Source organism: Echeneis naucrates, chromosome 8, assembly GCF_900963305.1.
Source record: "Echeneis naucrates chromosome 8, fEcheNa1.1, whole genome shotgun sequence".
NCBI lineage: Eukaryota > Metazoa > Chordata > Actinopteri > Carangiformes > Echeneidae > Echeneis > Echeneis naucrates.
In genome coordinates, this window is record NC_042518.1 from 11,991,123 (window position 1) to 12,009,307 (window position 18,185).

The 18,185-nt window shown below is 40.8% G+C and overlaps 1 protein-coding gene across 6 annotated transcripts in view; it reads right to left on the bottom strand.

Moving 5' to 3' along the window:
* mgat5b (alpha-1,6-mannosylglycoprotein 6-beta-N-acetylglucosaminyltransferase B) overlaps nt 1-18,185 on the bottom strand; it is a 53,653-nt gene that overhangs the window by 7,661 nt on the left and 27,807 nt on the right. For all 6 annotated transcript variants that reach the window (XM_029507743.1, XM_029507744.1, XM_029507742.1 and 3 more), the window contains 6 exons: nt 15,200-15,369; nt 5,491-5,622; nt 3,556-3,689; nt 1,997-2,127; nt 1,308-1,313; nt 40-195 (listed from right to left, as the gene is read on the bottom strand). In XM_029507743.1, the coding sequence (XP_029363603.1) occupies nt 40-195; nt 1,308-1,313; nt 1,997-2,127; nt 3,556-3,689; nt 5,491-5,622; nt 15,200-15,369 (729 nt within the window). The remainder of the gene's footprint in view (nt 1-39; nt 196-1,307; nt 1,314-1,996; nt 2,128-3,555; nt 3,690-5,490; nt 5,623-15,199; nt 15,370-18,185) is intronic.

Sequence of the window (18,185 nt, forward strand, 5' to 3'; positions counted from 1 at the left end):
AATTTTGCATTTTCATGAAAGCATCACTAACGCCTGCACCTTGGCCTTCCTGAGCAGCTGCTGCAGCTCCTGCTGAGGCAGCAGACCGTGGTTCTTGACAAAGGCAGGTACTTCAGGCGGACGCTGTGCCTCATAGTACACTGTCCCATGGATCTCCATATAGCGATTCAGAATGGCCAAGAAATTTTCTTTACCCTTTTGCAAAATTTGTAAAAAAAAAAAAAGAAAAAAAAAGGGCATCATAAAATCACTGTTCAATCAATATCTAGCATCTACAAAGTTAAGCTGTCTTAATTTTCATTTAAAATAATACCACCACAGTTCTCATGGTTAGTTTCAGCCTCTGGGTTCTTCACATTGGAGGCTCTGTAAACATTTTGAAAGATAAATATCCATGCAAAACTATGTTGAGGTAATTGTATCCTGAAAAGACATTTAAATCCAATTTCCTTTGTTTTGGTCTAATGTGTGTGTGGATAGTGCATGTGTATGGCAGTTTCTCTTTGTTCAACTACTTGTTGTCCTCCCATTTAGAAAGACACAATGAGGCTAAAGCAGCTACTTTTTTTTTTTTTTTTTTTAAGCTAAAAGGGCCCAGGCACCAGATTACTGACCCTGATAACTCATCCAAAGGTTTTTAAAGTTTTTACTCGCTTCATCAGTGTTATTTGGGGAACCTGGTGCCAAAAGATAAACTCCAAGGCTGATTTTCTTTCTGTGTGCGACTGAGCAGTCATTAACCTGGTCTGATTTTACTGAGACGGAGAGCCTTACAAGCTGCTAAACGAAGCATTTGTTTTGGTGTGAGGTGCAGGGGGTCCAGCGTGAGGTCTAGAGGTCCATTAAAAAGAGTGAGCCACTTCTCCCACAGCACCAGTTCTACTTGGACCAGTTGAAGGAGGTGACTCAGCATGATGCTGTGTAACATCGTCCCTTTGGTAACTGGTAACTATATTATAACAGTGCAAGTTATAATTGTCACCACAGAAATAAGCCAAAAACCTAACTTTACTCAGTCCTCTCTTTAAAATCAGTTTTAAGTAGATATTATATGTGTCCCGTGTTACACAGTTACATTCTGGCGGATGTCTCTATAGCTTTTTTTTTTTTCACTATCAGCACACGTTTTCTGGAATAAGAGTTTGCTGAACTGACATTTAAAACTTTGGCCTCTTAGATATAAAATCATGTCCACATGACAGAAGTTGGAACATATTTTTTGGCAATATAAAAGTCTAGGAACACTCTTGGTTTTGGTTTTGGCATTTGGAGAATCAATAATGCTGGTGAAAGGCAGGTGCACTTACTTGAAGCTGCGTGGATCCATCAATGATGCATCATGGTACCATGAATACAGAGTAGTACAGGATGAGAGAAGTGTGAAGAGGAGCGAAGTGAGTAGGGAGGAGCAGATGTAAAGGAAAAGAGAATGTGACATGAAAAATTTGTCATTTTTCCCTCTCGTAGGACCTTTGCCAGCCATGCATCTCACATCTGAATCTCAGAACAGAGGTGCAGGAAGCTACTGCTTTCACCGGGGTATTGATGGCCTGCAGAGACACTGACATAACTGGCTTTTACATGGCAATCTTTCACACTCACAAGTGTTACATTTCAGCTGAAGTTGTTCTGAGAAACAGGGGACTGCCGTTGCAGTGTAGGAACAAAGCTCCTGTTAGATTCAAGTGAAGCAAACCTTGGGAGAAGCAGCAGACTTCAAAGTTACAGTACGACAGAGAAACCTTGCCAGCAGTTCAGAGGGGAAAATTTACTCTGAACAAAACCAATTGTTCCTCTACCAGTGTACTTCAGCATAGACTCTTGGGTGAGAAAGTTGTTTAGAGACATTACATATTATCGGGTTTTAACATTTAAGGAACGTGATCGTCAAAAGTTCTCCAAACTTTTTTTTTTTTTTGCTTCTTTTAAAGCTCACTTTATGACATGGAAAACACATCTATGGCATCATCAGTCTTCCTCATCACGAGGTACGCACCTTCCACATGCTGGCATCTTTGCCATACACAACAGCCATATTATGAACCTTGTTCCTCTGAATGTGAAGTCTTTCTGTCTCATTCAGCTCCTCTGCCACAAAACCCATAAAGGAGTTGTCTGGAGTGTGGGCTGTCAAGGACAAACAAAGCAAAAGACAACACAATTATAATTCATAATAAAATATACCAGATTCATCTCAGAAAGAAGAATGCCATTGAATTAAATTTGCTGGAGCTTGTTGAGATCTAGACCTTTATGCAATTCAAAAATAAAGAATAAAAGAAGGACAAAGAGTTTTCTAAAGGAGAATTTCAATTGACAGGCTTTAGAATTCCATTCTTTATCAGGCAGTAAATGAAAATGAATTCTTGATTGAAAATCATATTACAGTTATTCCCGAGGTTTATTTTCTGTGCTTTACTAAACAACCATTTGCCTTTGACCCTTTCATTTGATTTTATTAGCTCTTGGATGACCCACACTTTATTCCTCCACAGCAAGCTCTAAAGCCTATGTATACGATGGCTTTGATTAAGCTCCTTCTTCCCTTTGAGATTAGAAAATCTAAAATGTGCCATTGAAGATGGAGCAGATATAAATACATGCATCAGAAATATCTTTTCCTCTACATGCTCAAACTGCAGACTGATCTTGCTTTTGCCTGGGAGTTTTATCTGTGTGGAAACTGACACGGTACTATTTGTAAGATTACTGGGCTTGTTTTCAGATTCAAAATCACTCTCAAATGATGCTTCTAAGGTGAAGCACCTCTACTAACTTCATTTATAATGCTCTATGTGCAGTGTATTGTGTACAGTGTATTGGCATTCCTATCACCTGGTTGGCTGGTTTTGAACTCCATACGAGCAAAAAGGTGAAGCAGCTTTACAGAGGTGAAACTTTTTTTGTTCCATCACCTTTGTTGTGATTTAAATGAACACAGAATTATGGATTGCAGCTTAATGAAAGCTTTTAGCCTGCAGAACCCAAAACAGCTCTGAGGATCTGCTACACCAGAGAGTTGTAAAGTGAGAAAGCCAAAGAATGGGTATTTTCAGTCAATTTTCAAACCTGAGATGAAAGCTGACATCTTTCACGGTATCGTGCTTTGTGATAACAACGTATTTTGGAAACAGCAGGGGTTTCCCACTGTCATGGAATTAATTGGAGACTAGCTCAAACAACTGAAGATTCACCAAATGTGCCGTGAATGTATTTGTTTGTTTGTCTGTGCAACGCTGCTGGTGCTTGGCCACAGTTCTCTGTGCACATCTGTTATGAACCAGCTCTGTAGTGTTTGTGCCACAAACTGCGTCAGCCTGAGGATTTTCTAAAGTCAGTGGACGTGTTCACACTCTCTCTCTCAGACGGATGCAAGTGTACACAGGTCAAAACACCTCGTATACTCGTATATATAATTTGTGATCATCATACATTCTGACTGCAACGAATGAGAATTTATGTGGACATTGTAATTCAATAAATGAAATAGAAGTATGCAGCCTCAGCTTAAGTGAGGGTAAAGTGGAAATCAGAGAAAAGTCAAAGTGCACATACGGAACATGGTCATGTACTGTTGGCTGTGAAGGTTCCAGTAGCCCCAGTTCGTTCTGTAGCCGTGCAGAGTGGCGTACTCCTCGTGGTTGTAAGCAGGCTCAGTGCCGAAGGTGTCAATCACTCGGATGTGGCACCTGGGACAAAATAAGAAATAGGCTGAGCTAAAATTAGAACAAAGTTGTCTCTTGCTTTCAAATCATGAAGTCTCCACAGAATTAGTGAAACAAAGAGGAAAAAAAATAAAATAAATAACCCCATCAGTTTCACTTTTTCTCCTCAGTTATCATATCCATACACAGTAAGAGTAATATATTAATATGCTCAACTAGTTAGACTATTAGGAATGACAGCTATGGAAAAACAAACAATATATATATAACTCTGATATATGGAGCTATGAGAGTGTGTTGTTGTCAGTGGGGTTTACAAAGCTGTCAGCAATGATGGACATGCATGTTCCCTGCCAGTTTCCCTTGTTGAACAGAGTTCACAGGGACTCCAACGTGAGACAGCTGAGGTTTTAAATCGCAGTCTTGTTTCCTCAGCTATTACAATCCCCTCTTCTGGAAAAGACTACGACACCACCTGGACTGGTCTAAACTGAATTTGAGTGAAACACATCAATCGATATTACTTTCTGAAATGTTAAACCTTACTTGCTATATCTAAGTCTCCCTAGAATGAAAAATATTTGAAATCTTTGCCGATCGTGTTGAGACAATAATAGCAGCAGGGAATAGGCTGTGCTACTTCTGCTGCATTAGCTCTTAAACATCTTAAAATATGCTGACATATTGACATTTCTCCAGATTAAACCCACACAGAAAACCTGAGGTTGAACATCTAGTTTACGATTAGCAGCATGAAACAAGACATAAAGAACACCAGCACTTTATCAGGGGTGAATATTCACACTGGGAAGGAGAAAAAAAAAAAAAAAAAGTCACTGATGTAATCCAATCTGAGAAGATTTATCAATGCGCTGCACTTCTAATCAGTACGGGGGTTGGTGAGGAAATGAAAGTATTGGTCTGTCACACTTTGACAGCGGAGGAGTGTTGGTTGATCATTTGACCTTGGACTGATGCTGATTGGAATCAGTGTAGGCTGCAGGCCCTGCCCTGCCACATTTTAAAGCAGGAGAATCCTGATGAATTACTGTGAAATGCCTGCGGCCTGGCCATTTAATAAATTTAGCACCTCTTCATATACATTAACAATAATATTGGATATATCGGATGCAAATATATCGGATGGAAACTAACTGAATTCTATCTACAGTGTGTAATCTGAACACACTACTACAGGCCGCTGATTTCCATTAACATTATTTTCACATTGCTGTAACTTGATTTTTTTTTTCTTTCACTTCTAGATATTTCCCCCCAAGGATGGTAGTTCGTATTCAGAGCTTTTTGCATAGTTTTTCTTGTAGAAGATTTTTTTTTCACTGACAGTACCATACTGCTCATGGAACAGAGGAGGAAAACTTTACTAACTGTATTTGCTGTCGGAGAAAAGAGCCTGCAACCTCAAAGAGTGATGAAATATGTTGTTTTTTTGTTTTTGTTTTTTTTGATATTTGCAAATAAATAATCCGTCTATAATCTGAAACATTCATTTTTTTCCTCACCCTTCTCAATGTGATGCACAGAAACAGTTTGCGACTCTGAGTAAAAGGAAATGACATCAGCTCAGAAGTCTTAACGTGGTTTATTGATCAATGTGTAAAGAGCCTAAATTAACAGCCCAGTGTCAACCAGCCTGTAACTCCAGGAAGTCAATAAGCCAATAGTGAGGTGTTTCAACAGAAAGACAATTAGTGATACTCCGAATGGATGCAACTAACAAATGGATATTGTTCAACAAACAGAAATGAGTGTGAGAAAACGGAGCGAGCGACAGAAAGAGAAAAAGGGAGAGAAAAGGACTGACTTGTGCTTCCTCAGTGACAGGCCCATGTGCTGCTTCATTTGCTGCAGGCCGTGGTAGTCCGTATAGATGAGGTCAAAGGGCAGAGGTCCCGACAGGGGGCAGCTTCCTCTTCCTGGAGGGACACCCAAAAACCTGCACACACGTGTCAGATGTTACACTGTTACACAGATGCTACCCAAAGAAAATGTTCACGGCGGAATAAAAATGCTCACTGTAATCCTGTGTAGAACAGACGAGGAGCACAAAAGAAAAGACAAAGCAAATGTCACTCCCTCAGAGAGTTTGAGTGGCCATCTCATGAGTGGAAAGAGAAAATATACGGGCAAAAGGGAAACAGTCCAGGGACTAATGTGTTGAGTGCTTGAACAGAATCTCAGCTAAGGTTCTGTCGTCGCAAAGCTCAGTGTCTTTAGTCCAGCACTTTCACACTGATATTAAATGGGCTACAGTTAACAAATAGTCAATGATTAATTAGTTGATTTTTCAAGAAATTGTTAACTGTGCTATTGTAGCTTGGCAAGGGAATCATTTTTTTCAGAGGAATCGGACAATAAAGCATTTCTAAGAATAGAATTGTGATTGACAAATCATTCCCGACAAAAGGACTGTAAATAATTAAAATCTGCAAAACTGTAAGGCAAAGAACTGATCAGCAGAGTAGCTGATTGGGATCAGACTGTTTTACTTTTCATAGAAGTCTAGTACCAATTCTTCCCTTTCTTTCAAGTAAATGACAGGTTGGGAGAGAGAGAGAGAGAGAGAGAGGAAGGCAGGGAGAATGAAAAAGCCCACCTGCACCATGAACCACTTCAGCGCTCAGCGAGACGACAGCAGAGCCATTCAACCGAACAACCCACAATTCAACACTACTAGGCAGTGATGTCTCTCACTGGGGGGGGGGGCACTCAGTTTGTCTGCACGACTTCTGACTCAGACATGAAAACATATATTGGCAGAAGTGTGCAGCATGTTCATTTAAACAAACATCTCTGACTGAGAAAAGGCTGCTATCAAACATGATTTGTGCAGCGTCTGTCTTTCAACCACGCACTTCCCAATCTAAATTTTTATTTTAGCTGAGGCATTGGTTGTAAATTTAAACGGCTTTATTTAACACTTCCAACTCGCCATTTTAATCATTTAGCTCGTTAGCTGAATGATTAGCTCTCATCTTTCTTTGTGTTTTTTCAGGTCTCTTCTTAGATGGCTAATTAGAATTAATGGGAAGATTTTGCAGTTTTTTTCTTGGATTGTTACCTCTTACCAGATGTTTTGAGAGAATAATAATGAGTGGATTACAATCAAGTGAATGAGGGGAGCATTTATTAAAACAAGGCTTACACTGAACTAAACCAAACTAAACTACAGAAGCTCACAGAGGTATACATGGGAGTGACAGTTATATTCTCTGTATATTTATGGCATAATTTAAATGTGTGAGAATAAGAGTCAGCGCTGTATTAACATAACGTGCCCTTGTTGCTTTGCCATTCACTACAGTAAATCAGTCTCACTTGATTGGGGTCACTATTGAAAGTCTGCCGCCTAACAGAAGGCAAAAATAAAACCAGACATGAGCAGTTATAAAAGAGCCTTTTGTTCCAAAGATTGAAAAAAGAAAGAAAGGGAAAGACAGGAGATGTAAATTTGTTGTCTGCTATGACAAAGTAGAGTGCAGCTTCAGAGTGCTCTGCCTTCGGTCGGGATCAAGGTAGCACTTTGTTTTAGAAAAACACAATCAAGTGTGTCAGCTTTCATCACAGGAGGAAGTACTGCTTTGTCAAACTTCAGCATTCCTGTGGATGATTCAAATGTAATTTACTGTGTGCCAGGATAATGCAACATTAAAATTGTTGAGTGCTTCCTGGAGAGGTCCTCAGTCTATCACACATGCAGGCTGTTTTGGGTCCGTAATTAACCTGCGTGTCTTTGACTGCAGACACCAGGAGGGAATCAGCACGCAAGGTGGAAACACAGGCAGGGGGGGAGAACATGCAAACTCTGCACTTCACTTTACTCATATATGCTGCATACTTAATGCTGATATTCAACCTACCATGGCCTTGAGTGAAACTCATCTCTACTCGACTCTTTGATCAAACCAAGAACCCCAGAATAACGTCTTTGTCCTCAGATCCTATTTTTGCATTTTTTTTTTTTCTGTTGGTTTCAAAAAAAAAAAAATCAAGATGGCAAAATCCAACAAAAGTGAACTGGATTTTCAATATCAAAATCTTTGCTGATCAAAGGACATTCTTAAAAAGTGAACAATTCTGTTTAAATATGAATGAGAAAGAAAAGAGACCAATGGAAATGAATGATGACGATAATGACCAAAATAGAACAGAAAATACTGAAGAAAGTCACCAATCACTGCTGGTTAAGCAATATAACAATATAATATATCTAAGTTTTTGCAGCAGGAGTCGCTGGCCCATGACCTTACACTCCCTGCACCTTCTGACAACTGGGGCAGAAAAAAACCTGCACAAGCCAGCAACCACACACACACACAAAACAGGAGAGGATCGATACTCCTTTGGATGGCGAACATATTTAGTCAGCATTGCAGCCTTGTGGAAACAGTTATCGTGGCCTGTTCCTCCTGGGGGGGAAAAAAAAAAAAAAAAAAAAAAAAAAAAAAAGGGATAATGACCTAGAGTGTGCGAGCCAATGGTGCGTTACGCTGCTGCGGATTCCTCAGTCAAAAATGCGAACCCAGGCATTTCGGTGCTTATACAAACAAAAAGAGCTCTTCACTGTATAATATGCGCGGTATGCATCATGGAGGAAACAGTACTGTACAGCTGACACACGACTGAAGCGTCTACAATAACGCAAACCTTGCCCACGTGCCCCTAATTTCTTTATTTCGTTATTTTTCGTTTTATGTCAAACATTCCCGATGTTGTTCTTTAATTTCATGTTGTTTGCACTCCTTCCAAAGCATGAGCGCTTTCAGTTGCCACTATTCTACGAATGTACAAGTGTTTTCATCCGTCTGTCTACGTGAGATTTCTCTGTGCCAGTATACGTACGGTTGAATTACGGCCTTTATTGGCCCTCATGGTTTAATGCTGGCACGCATTAATGTGAAAGCAGATGTGTTACAGTGACAGAGTGCAGAGCTCTGCGTGGCTCTGCTCCACACCGATCAACTGAAGGTGCTGCTGTTCAGAGGTTTAATTGGATATATGCAAATCTGAAGACATTTTAAGGGGAGAGTAAAGGGATTAAAGTGCATTACGGAGCAAAGACTGAGGAAACGGGAGTGCGCGCATTCTTTAGCTCAAAAGCACACATTCATATATAAAGTAGGCATACACAAGAAGAAACAAAAACACATCTTTATCTCTTTCGCAGAAGCATGTACGCACAAGATTAAAAGGATAAGGTTGGCATTGTTTTATCTTTTTATCACTACCAACAAATCCCTTGAAAAGACCAAGACGAACAGCAGATTTATTCTCCCAACAAGTACTGTCTGTGCAGACAGTCTAATACAGCTCATGCATCAGTGGCACACAACTTCATTATCCTCTCGAAACAATTAAAAACACATTAAACAAAAGCCGTTGCACATACTGCATATTGCATATTGGTGACATTTTGCTTTACTATGAAGAAGAGAGCAAATGCAGTTTAATCTTGCCAGAGATACAGAGAGAGAGGCAGCCCATTCATGAGTATGCTCAGTGATGTCTTCCCATCACAGAGCTACTCTTCAAGTGATGAAAGCCCAGCTAGAAAGTTGTTTCAGGATAGATCACGCAGGCTGAGGTCATCATCATGATGGAATGTGTTGCCTTATCTATCCATATGTTTCTAATTGTGTTTTTAATAGCTTTTGGACAACACCATAGTTGGCATGTACGCATTAGCTTTATCCGGCTTTGGCTGTGTACACAACTACTCTAAGTAGGATTAATTAAACTTTATCTGAGGAAAAGATTAAATAACATCAGACTTAGGAAAATCTTGCTCAAACTTCAATGAGGAGCAGTAAGCTGTGAAAGAAGTAATTTACAAAAGAAAGACTGTAAAGAGAATCACAAAGGCACCACATAGTAGCTTCTTGTGCCTTTTACTGCTGGCCAGTGGGACCAGGGGCAATTACTATTTTTGAGAAAAGAGGGAAACATGAGGGAAACAAACAAGCAAGAGATTCCATACCCGCAAAATGCATTATTTTCTTAAAATGAGGACACATTAACTATATCCAACAGGAAAAGCAATTAGGTGAGCCATGTTTCCAGACACACGTGGAGGGGCTGAGGCTGGGGGCATGGAGTTTAGTGCGTGGCGCAGAGAGGCAGGATGGAGAAAGGGCTTACAGTGTGATGAGAATGAGATGGGCAGGGAGCAGAGCTGATGTGCTGCTGACTGTAAAACCGGCCTGGCAGAGGGTCTGGTATGCTAATTGATCACTTTAGACGGCAGGAAAAGGGATGAGGAGGCAAAAACTCAGATGTTGTCACAGTCATGATCAGAAACAGCGAATGTGTCACTTTGTTTCGCTGCATCTGTCTCCAACTTCACCAAATGGCAAAATGTCGCTATAACAGCAAATGATAAACATCCCATTCTTTGTGTTGGATGGCTTTATATGCATGAAAAGCAACTAGGGCTCATTATTTTAAGTTTTTATAAAAAAAAAAAAAAAAAAAAAAAAAAACAACCCTGAAAACTGGAAATCTATCTGCACATATATTTGTTTATTGGGGAAACATCAATAAAACAGCCATCTAGGGAAATATCTGATATTCAACTTTCTTTTTGACTTACTAAGAGGAACTATAGTATAAAAATCAGCCGCTTTTTTTTTTCTTTTTCTGCTTATTCAATTTTTCCCTTCACTTTCGACCATGTAGGCATTTTAAGAGCACGCTCACATCGCAAAAAGCCCAATTTTCTTAAACTCTAGAAAACAATGTTGCAGGCACTAAAGATTTCAGTCATGTATGGACTCAAAATATGTGGGAAAATTATTCTTCTTTGTTTTAACATAAACATTACGAGCATATTTATTTACAGAGAGAGAAAACATTACAAATGCAGCATGAATTTTGATTCTTTAATTCGCCAGGTGCTCCGTCCAGAAGTGGAGAGCATCCTCTGTTTAAGTAACAAGCCAGCATCTAAACCAGCTATCTTCAGCCTGGTCACCTCATCTTATCATCAGTTATTCAGTAGTACCTTAACCTAAAGAACAGGGTTAAATAACCTCTTGTACTGGAAATACATTCATAGCTGTATCTTACACCTGGAATCATTTTCCTTTCCAGCACCCATGTTGTTCATACAGCACAAAATCTTTGCATATTAGGCACATTGCCATTGCTCAACTGATCAATAGAAACCTTGTCTTAAGTCCCTGGTGCAATGTTTCACTTTGAATATCAGGCAAAGGATTATCAGGACAGTAATACACACCAACAAAAGTGGGCACACGAGGAAGACACACGTTTCCTCTCACACACGAGGCTGAGCTAACGCCTTTTCTGTTCCCAGGTCGCAGGGGGTGCTGAAGCCTGGTGGGAGGAAACCAGAGCACCCGGAGCAATATGCCAACTCCACACAGAAAAAGCTCCAGGCCGGGAACTGATCCCGCAGCCTTCTTGTTGGGGGGAAACAGTGCTAACCACTATGCCACCGTGCTGTCCTAAATGCATTTGTACCCAGCTTTTTATATAATGTGCTTTGGGTTGTTAAAATAGACCTCTGAGTCTTCATATTCAGAAACAAAACCTGCAGTTTGATCTTAGATGAATAGTAATCACAATCAGGAAATATCACACAAAAGCTAAATGCAACACAAAAACAATGCAGCGTTACTGTCCATTAGTTGCCACTGAAGATGAATCCTGATGTTGGCCTACACTGACTATTTTTAACAGTGCTGCTGTTTTTGCATTTCATCTCAAAGCATAGGAACAAAGACTCATCAATCAGAAGGCTGCAGGGTGAGAGTGAATCAGCACTTATGGAGCGACACAACCTGACACTGGCAGTATAACAAGGCTCTTTGTTGGTGCTTCTCGGCAAAAAAACTGCTTTGAGTCTTATTTTGCACTTTAGAATGCTTCTGCACTCCTGCCATTAGGCAGGCTAGGCTTGAGGACTACCGACACATCTGAAACCCATTCAATATATGAAATAATTTCTTGAGGTAACCAATCGCACAGCTGTGGCAGGTGAAAATTACCTGGCGCCTGTGCAAATGACTAAACGTTGAATGTTTCATACAAAAACACTAGCTAGACAAAGCAGTTCCTCCAACTAGAGAGAGGAAACGAAGGAGAGCCTGAAAGTGCGATTATATCAGCAGGAGATATAACCAGGAAGACTGACAGAGGCATTTTAAGTGGAGCTGGAGATATTCTGTGAGATAGTGTAGTAAATCAAAAATATTGGTTTCTTCCAATTATTTCCGGATGAAAATCACCACTAAGCACAATACTCTACTCTGCTCAGCTGGATGTACCTGACTCCCCCTCCTTCTTCTTATATTTCCTCCTCTGTTTTGTCGCTCCTCCGGCTAATTACCCACGTCGCTCTGGGAGGAAATGAGGGGAGATCCCAAAGCGAAAGTGACAGCTGTCTTTGCCGCGCTGTAAACTGCCGTGGGACCCTCCTCTCCCTTCCCCTCAGAGTGCGACAAGTACCGGTGTTACGGAAAGAAATGATGTCACAGTCTCCACCTCAATTACAGTAAATCAAGGAAAGATGAGAGACAGAGACTGTTCTGCTTCTCTGGCTCTTGCATGGATCTTCCTTTTACTCACTTCCCTGCAGCAAGTTTATGTCTCAGTGCATCCTTCATATCAGCACTGCAACAGCATTTGGAGACATAGTTAATGAGTAAAGCTTTTCGTGGATTGTGATCAGAATGTGCAGAGAAACTATGTTTCCTTTCAAAGGAAAGAATGACTACGATGAAATGAAATGTGCACGGTGAAGATATACAAAGAGTGTGAAAGATGATATCTTGATTGGTTTGAATCAGAACTGAAAAGAAATGTGCAAACTGGTAAAATGTGTGTCACTTGTGTGCAGTACCACCAGGAAGTCAACCTGATGCTCAGGTGAGCGTAGCCTGGGTCCAAAGCTGTGCTAACAGATATGTGATTGAGATAAATGATAAAATACAACTTTGCCAGAAACAGTATGCTGGGGGACGGAGCTGATTCTGCTATAGTAAACTGTCTTGCAGTATGAAGGGTAATACGGTGTGGAAAGATATTACTTTGTCAAAAGAGACATGTATCACTGTTCCCCGACACAATCCAGATGACTACACGGACTGCTATGCCATCTGTTAGGAGCAATGCGCTGTTTGAATCCCCCCGTCAATTTTGTTACAAATGATATGTGAAGGAAGTTCTTAACTGGTTGGGTCTCCAGCTGTTTTTAATGCCTTTTTCCCTTTGCGCAGAAGAAATGTGAGTGGGAACCAGTGGTTCCTTCGTGCAAAACAACTGCTGACAGCATGTGATGGAAACACACATTCATTCTCATTATCCACAGAAAATTCGGTTGGAAGCTCATCGATTGTTACCACAGGTACTGCGTAATTTCAGCAACACTGGTGATTTGGGGTGTAAGGATTGATAGAACAAAAACCGAATTCATTATTAATAATTCATTATATAATATAAATAATTTGAATGAGGAGAAGTGAGTCACCACAACTACCAATGAAGGTGCAGTTGCATCCCTTGAGAGAATCCTGCGAAGTGGATAAGGAGAAAAGACATATTTATCCAGTGAATAAACAGGGAATGCAAAGCAGCATCTTCCTGGGAAAAACAACATGTGAGTGTTAGTGATTTTTCAAAGCGGGACAGCGAAGGGGAGAAGCCAGCCAAAGTGGCTGCTCAGTGAAGCCACCAGAGAGCATGAGTGCTGCCAATTAGAGTCATTTATGAGATGCAAAGCAACGGTCTGCCTCCCACTGTAACTAAACTCCCAGTGTGGCTAATCTGTCTATGGGAGAGAACACTGAACACATCAACAATCCAGTCCCCACAATAACCACGGCGGGCCATCCAGTGATATTAAGCGCCTTTTCAAAGCCTGGGTGGGAAAGTGAAGAGTGGGAAATGTAAATAGATACAAGCCTGGGGGGAATCTGTGGGAGCACTGCCCACATAACAATCTGTCAATTTAATAGCATGTGGGAGAGTCAGAGTAGGATGGAGAGAAATGTTCCCTGGTTCTATTCATTAACAGTCGCAGAAAAGGGATTTATGCCGGTTCGGCATCTGCCATTAACTGGCCGATTTAAGAAGGCCATTAAAAAGGATGGGATATGTACACTGGGTTCAGCTTTTGTGGCTGCAAGTAAAGATTACAGGGATGAGCCTAAATGCTGCATTTTACTTATTTTACTTGCATATTTTCTCTGGCATTTAAATGTGCTCCTCAAGAAGCGAGACCGACATCAACCCTAAAAGCACTTATATGTGCCTTTACTCATAAAATCTCAACGGACTCTCTCTGTTGTATCATAACAATCGGTTGTTAGTCTTAACCTTGGCTGTTGTTCCTTTCTTTTCCTCCTTCCTTTGACTCTGTCACAACTTTTGCAGTTTTCTCAACATTTCTGATGGTGCACCCAAAGGAGGCAGGCTAAAGTGATTCGATGCAACATGACACCAATTAGTGGGATAAATAATAGCACGGTCAAGAGGCATTCCCGCTGTGCCGTCTTTCCCACCTCGCTGATCTCCCGAGCCCGTTCCTATCAAAGCAGCTTTTCTTTACAGTCTGAAATTTAAGATCAAAGGGCAGCTCCAACTCATCAATGCCCTTACCTCTTCCCCAAAGCAAAGGATGCAGTGCTCAAAAACCAGCACGCATTATCGTCAGCCTGTCTGCTCCAGCTTCACACCACCCAATGGCAGAAAGGAAAGGAAAGGAACTGTTAGCAAATCTAGTTTTGCACACAGTCCTTCTCTTGACCAGCCAGCGTGGAGCCATAGCAGTTCTGAAAGATCACGGCGGCCAGAAAATGTCCAAAGCATGACTGAACCTGCGTGCCTTCTGAATTCTCACTGCACCTCGCCAGGGACACAATCAATAGACACATATTTTAAAATGAACCCATCTCGTCTGACTAGAAGGCATGTTGTGTATATGTATGTGTGCGCGTGTGTGTGTGTATGTGTGTGTGTCTGCTGGCATAAGGACTTATATTCATGGTGACAAGCGACAAGGCTGTTATCACTCCGGAGTCAGTGAGCTGCAGCAGCAAGGAGGTGCACCAGCTGTAGAGATGCTGTCAAGCCCTCAGGCTGAAACGGCACTCTGCAGGAAGGAGAGATAGCTTATCTGTGTGTGGCTAAAGGTGAGCGAAAGCAGTTTGTGGGGAAAAAAAAAAAAAACAGCGTTCCATTTGGACTGTTGATCACTTACAGAGCATCCAGAAAGAACAATAGACCATTTTAATTCCACAAAAAGGCTAAAGAGAATGGTTTATACGCTTTTGGGGTTTTTTTTTTTTTTGTTTATAGCTGCATTTTCATAAAACAACATATGATTCCTGCATCGATGCCCTGCAGGATCTCACATAAAATTTCGATGGGAGGAACATCATCTCGCAGAGCTGTGTGTTGTACTGATGGCAGCAGTTCTGCCTCCAGCTTGAAAACAATACAAGAGAATAACAGAATCAGAGAGGAATAGCCTAAGCCTAGCTTTGACTTACCCATGCAGTTCCTTGAGAGAAAATGAGATCTTAAGGTTGTGCCCAAGCACATGGAGGACTGTGAGGATGTCAGCCCATTGCACCATCTCACCCAAAGGACCCCCCTTCAGCACCTTGGGACTGAAGACATCCCCGGACTCCTCTGTCAGAAATCCCACATGGACGAGAATCTGAATTTAGAAGGAAAAAGAGAGAAGTTACAGCAACAGAGGCCAGCCAAAGAACAATTCTTTTTTTTTTTAATTAAATGTAACGTGTAGAGTTGTTCTGTTGACTGTTATTACAGTCATCAATCCACAATTGTATGTTTTTTAATTATTATTTTTTTTTTTTACTCTTGCATTCAATCTCTAGCTCCCCGTGGTAAATAATTGATATTTGAGAGAGTGATTTCAAAAGATTCCATATTCAGGATGGATCAGTGAAGTCAAATTTGAAATATAATTGAATGAAACTAATGAGAGCGAGGGAGAAAAGTGAAAGCATATTCACATCAACACATTTTCCAAGAAATCAGCTGTGCATTGGGTTGAAATGAAAATTAACCCGCTCAGGGTAAATTGATATGCAGAACGATACACAAGCACTGTAATTGCTGATGGGGCAGGATGGAATTTCTTGTCTGTTAAATACACAATGCAATAACAGATGGCAACAGTTAATTGTCCTGTTTATTTTTGCCTTTAAAATACGTTTATTCTCCTGCTTGACCAGACATTTGTTCACCTCTTTGTTTCGGCATGTCGCAATGAATGAGAACCGACAGCCGGACATCCACATCCACATTTCCTCCACCTGTTATCAGACTCTGCGTCAACTCCCACTGTCCTCCAAATTCAATTTATGAATATCCCAGAGACAGTACCTGGTTTAGAAAGAGGTTAATAGGGTTTTGAAAGATGTCAAGTCATGTTAGTATCTAAACCTTCCCCATATTTCACCGACTGGGATATATTTGTTTCCACAGGGGTGATTTTTTTTTTGTTTGTTTGTTTGTTTTTCAGTCATGTTGTAGCTATAAGTAAGCTATTTTAGCTATTTAAATGTAACTTACAAGTAGCTGGGATGGTAAAACTATATGCACTGGACATTGACTTTGCAATCAATTCACTTCCCACACTACTAATATTAAAGATTTTTCAAAAGTGGACGCTGCAAAGTCGTTTAGTCTGCAGCGCTGTGCACACGCACGAGCACCACATCAGATGTTAAACACACTGCGCCAACAGCCAACATGGCAGAAATGTCAAAATTCCATTAATTCCACCTTGCCCCTGTCTGAGTTTGATTGGCAGCAGCTGGGAGGTGAGTACATCTCTTGTGTTGAAGTCTAGTCCCTGGTCAACTCCTGCATTAAAGTGAGAGGGTGCAATTTGGGGTCAAATTGCACCCTCACGAACTCACGAATTGCAAACTTTTAGAGCACGATACTAACTATTATGGCCTGTTGTGGGAGAAAGAAAGAAAGCATTATCATGCTGCCACAATATTAGGCTGTCAGCTACATTGAGCTTCCCCTCATTTCCCAGGCATTGTTCAGCGAATGGTCTGCAGCTCATACTGTAAGTGGGTGGGACAGCAGGGCTGCACAAGAGCCAGTGTCAGCAGGAGCCGAGTCGATAGGAGCAAACAGGTTTGTTATACTAAATGATCGCAGCACCGGGTACATACAGCTATGGTACGCCCCGAGGGGAAAACGTGTCAGTCACTCACCCCCTGCAATGCCTAAAACACACTGTTAAAACAACGCTGACACACTGACACGATTTAGGGTGGTTATGTCTCCAGTGATATGGCTGTTGGAAGATAGAGACACCAAGTAGGCGGAACATGTTGACAACTTTTGCTTTCTTAGGCTGTAGATTGTAGGTATATGGCCATTTCCCCAAGGCAGGACACACCAGCGATGACATCTCATGTACACAAATTTCCCATCACACCCCAACACCTGCTCTGGGTTACACAGTCTCCAAAGTGTTGCTGAGCTGCCCCTACACATATTTTGTGCCAAATATCACTCACTGGTCTGTGGGTGGTCTCTTTAAAGCTCCCAGTTTGAAGAATGAAGTCATGCCCAAATGCATATCCTCCTATATTCTATTTTTTTTTTCATTATTTGGAAAATCAACATCACAATGTATTGAAGAGACCATAAACATTGAGGGAAAATGTTTTGGTGAGGCAATATATCAAGTCGGAAGTTGGCCCATTTTCTTACAGACTTCTTTATGAAAGTACTTTTTACTTTTTTATAAGTGTTGGAGTCGCCCCCCGATTAAGGCTCTCCTTAATTGGCTTTATCATTAACATTTCTCAACACACTATGATTTTATCCATTTCTACCAATTTTAACATTATAACCAAACACCGTGTAATCACTTGTAATCTTTGTGCAGCAACTATGCGCTGCCAGGTTTGCGTGTTTTTGTAAAATGCTAGTTGTTATGGTAAAAAGTGAAGGACTGGGATATTCAACCATTACCTGGAAACGTCATTACCCTCTGCAGTCTGGAGAAGCAAGAAATTAGGCTTATAATAACCTGGAACCAATCCAAAGATTTGCAAAGTACTTACCGTGGCCATGTGAACGTTATGTCATGAGCATTACATTTAATATAAGCTAGCCACAGGTTTTTCCGCTGAGTTGTTTGACAAATTTTTTCGCAGCACCCTGAGCAACACAGATGGGTGCTGCTGAAGGCTCTCAGGCAAAGTCTGAGCTTTCACAGCTCGTTAACCCAAATCAACAAAAAGAAAGGACAGAAATACAGACTGAAATTTGAACATGGCTCAAAGCCACCTATGTGGTTTCACACATTTAGTCTCTTTCTACATTTTCTTCATTAAAAAAAAAAAAAAAAAAAAAAAAAAAAAGTATGCATGCGAATATACGCTTAAAATAAACTGTCCAGTTCCTCAAAGGTTACATCAGCGAACAAACTACAAAATGCACATGCCCATCTTTATATGAATGTGAAAGTAGGCA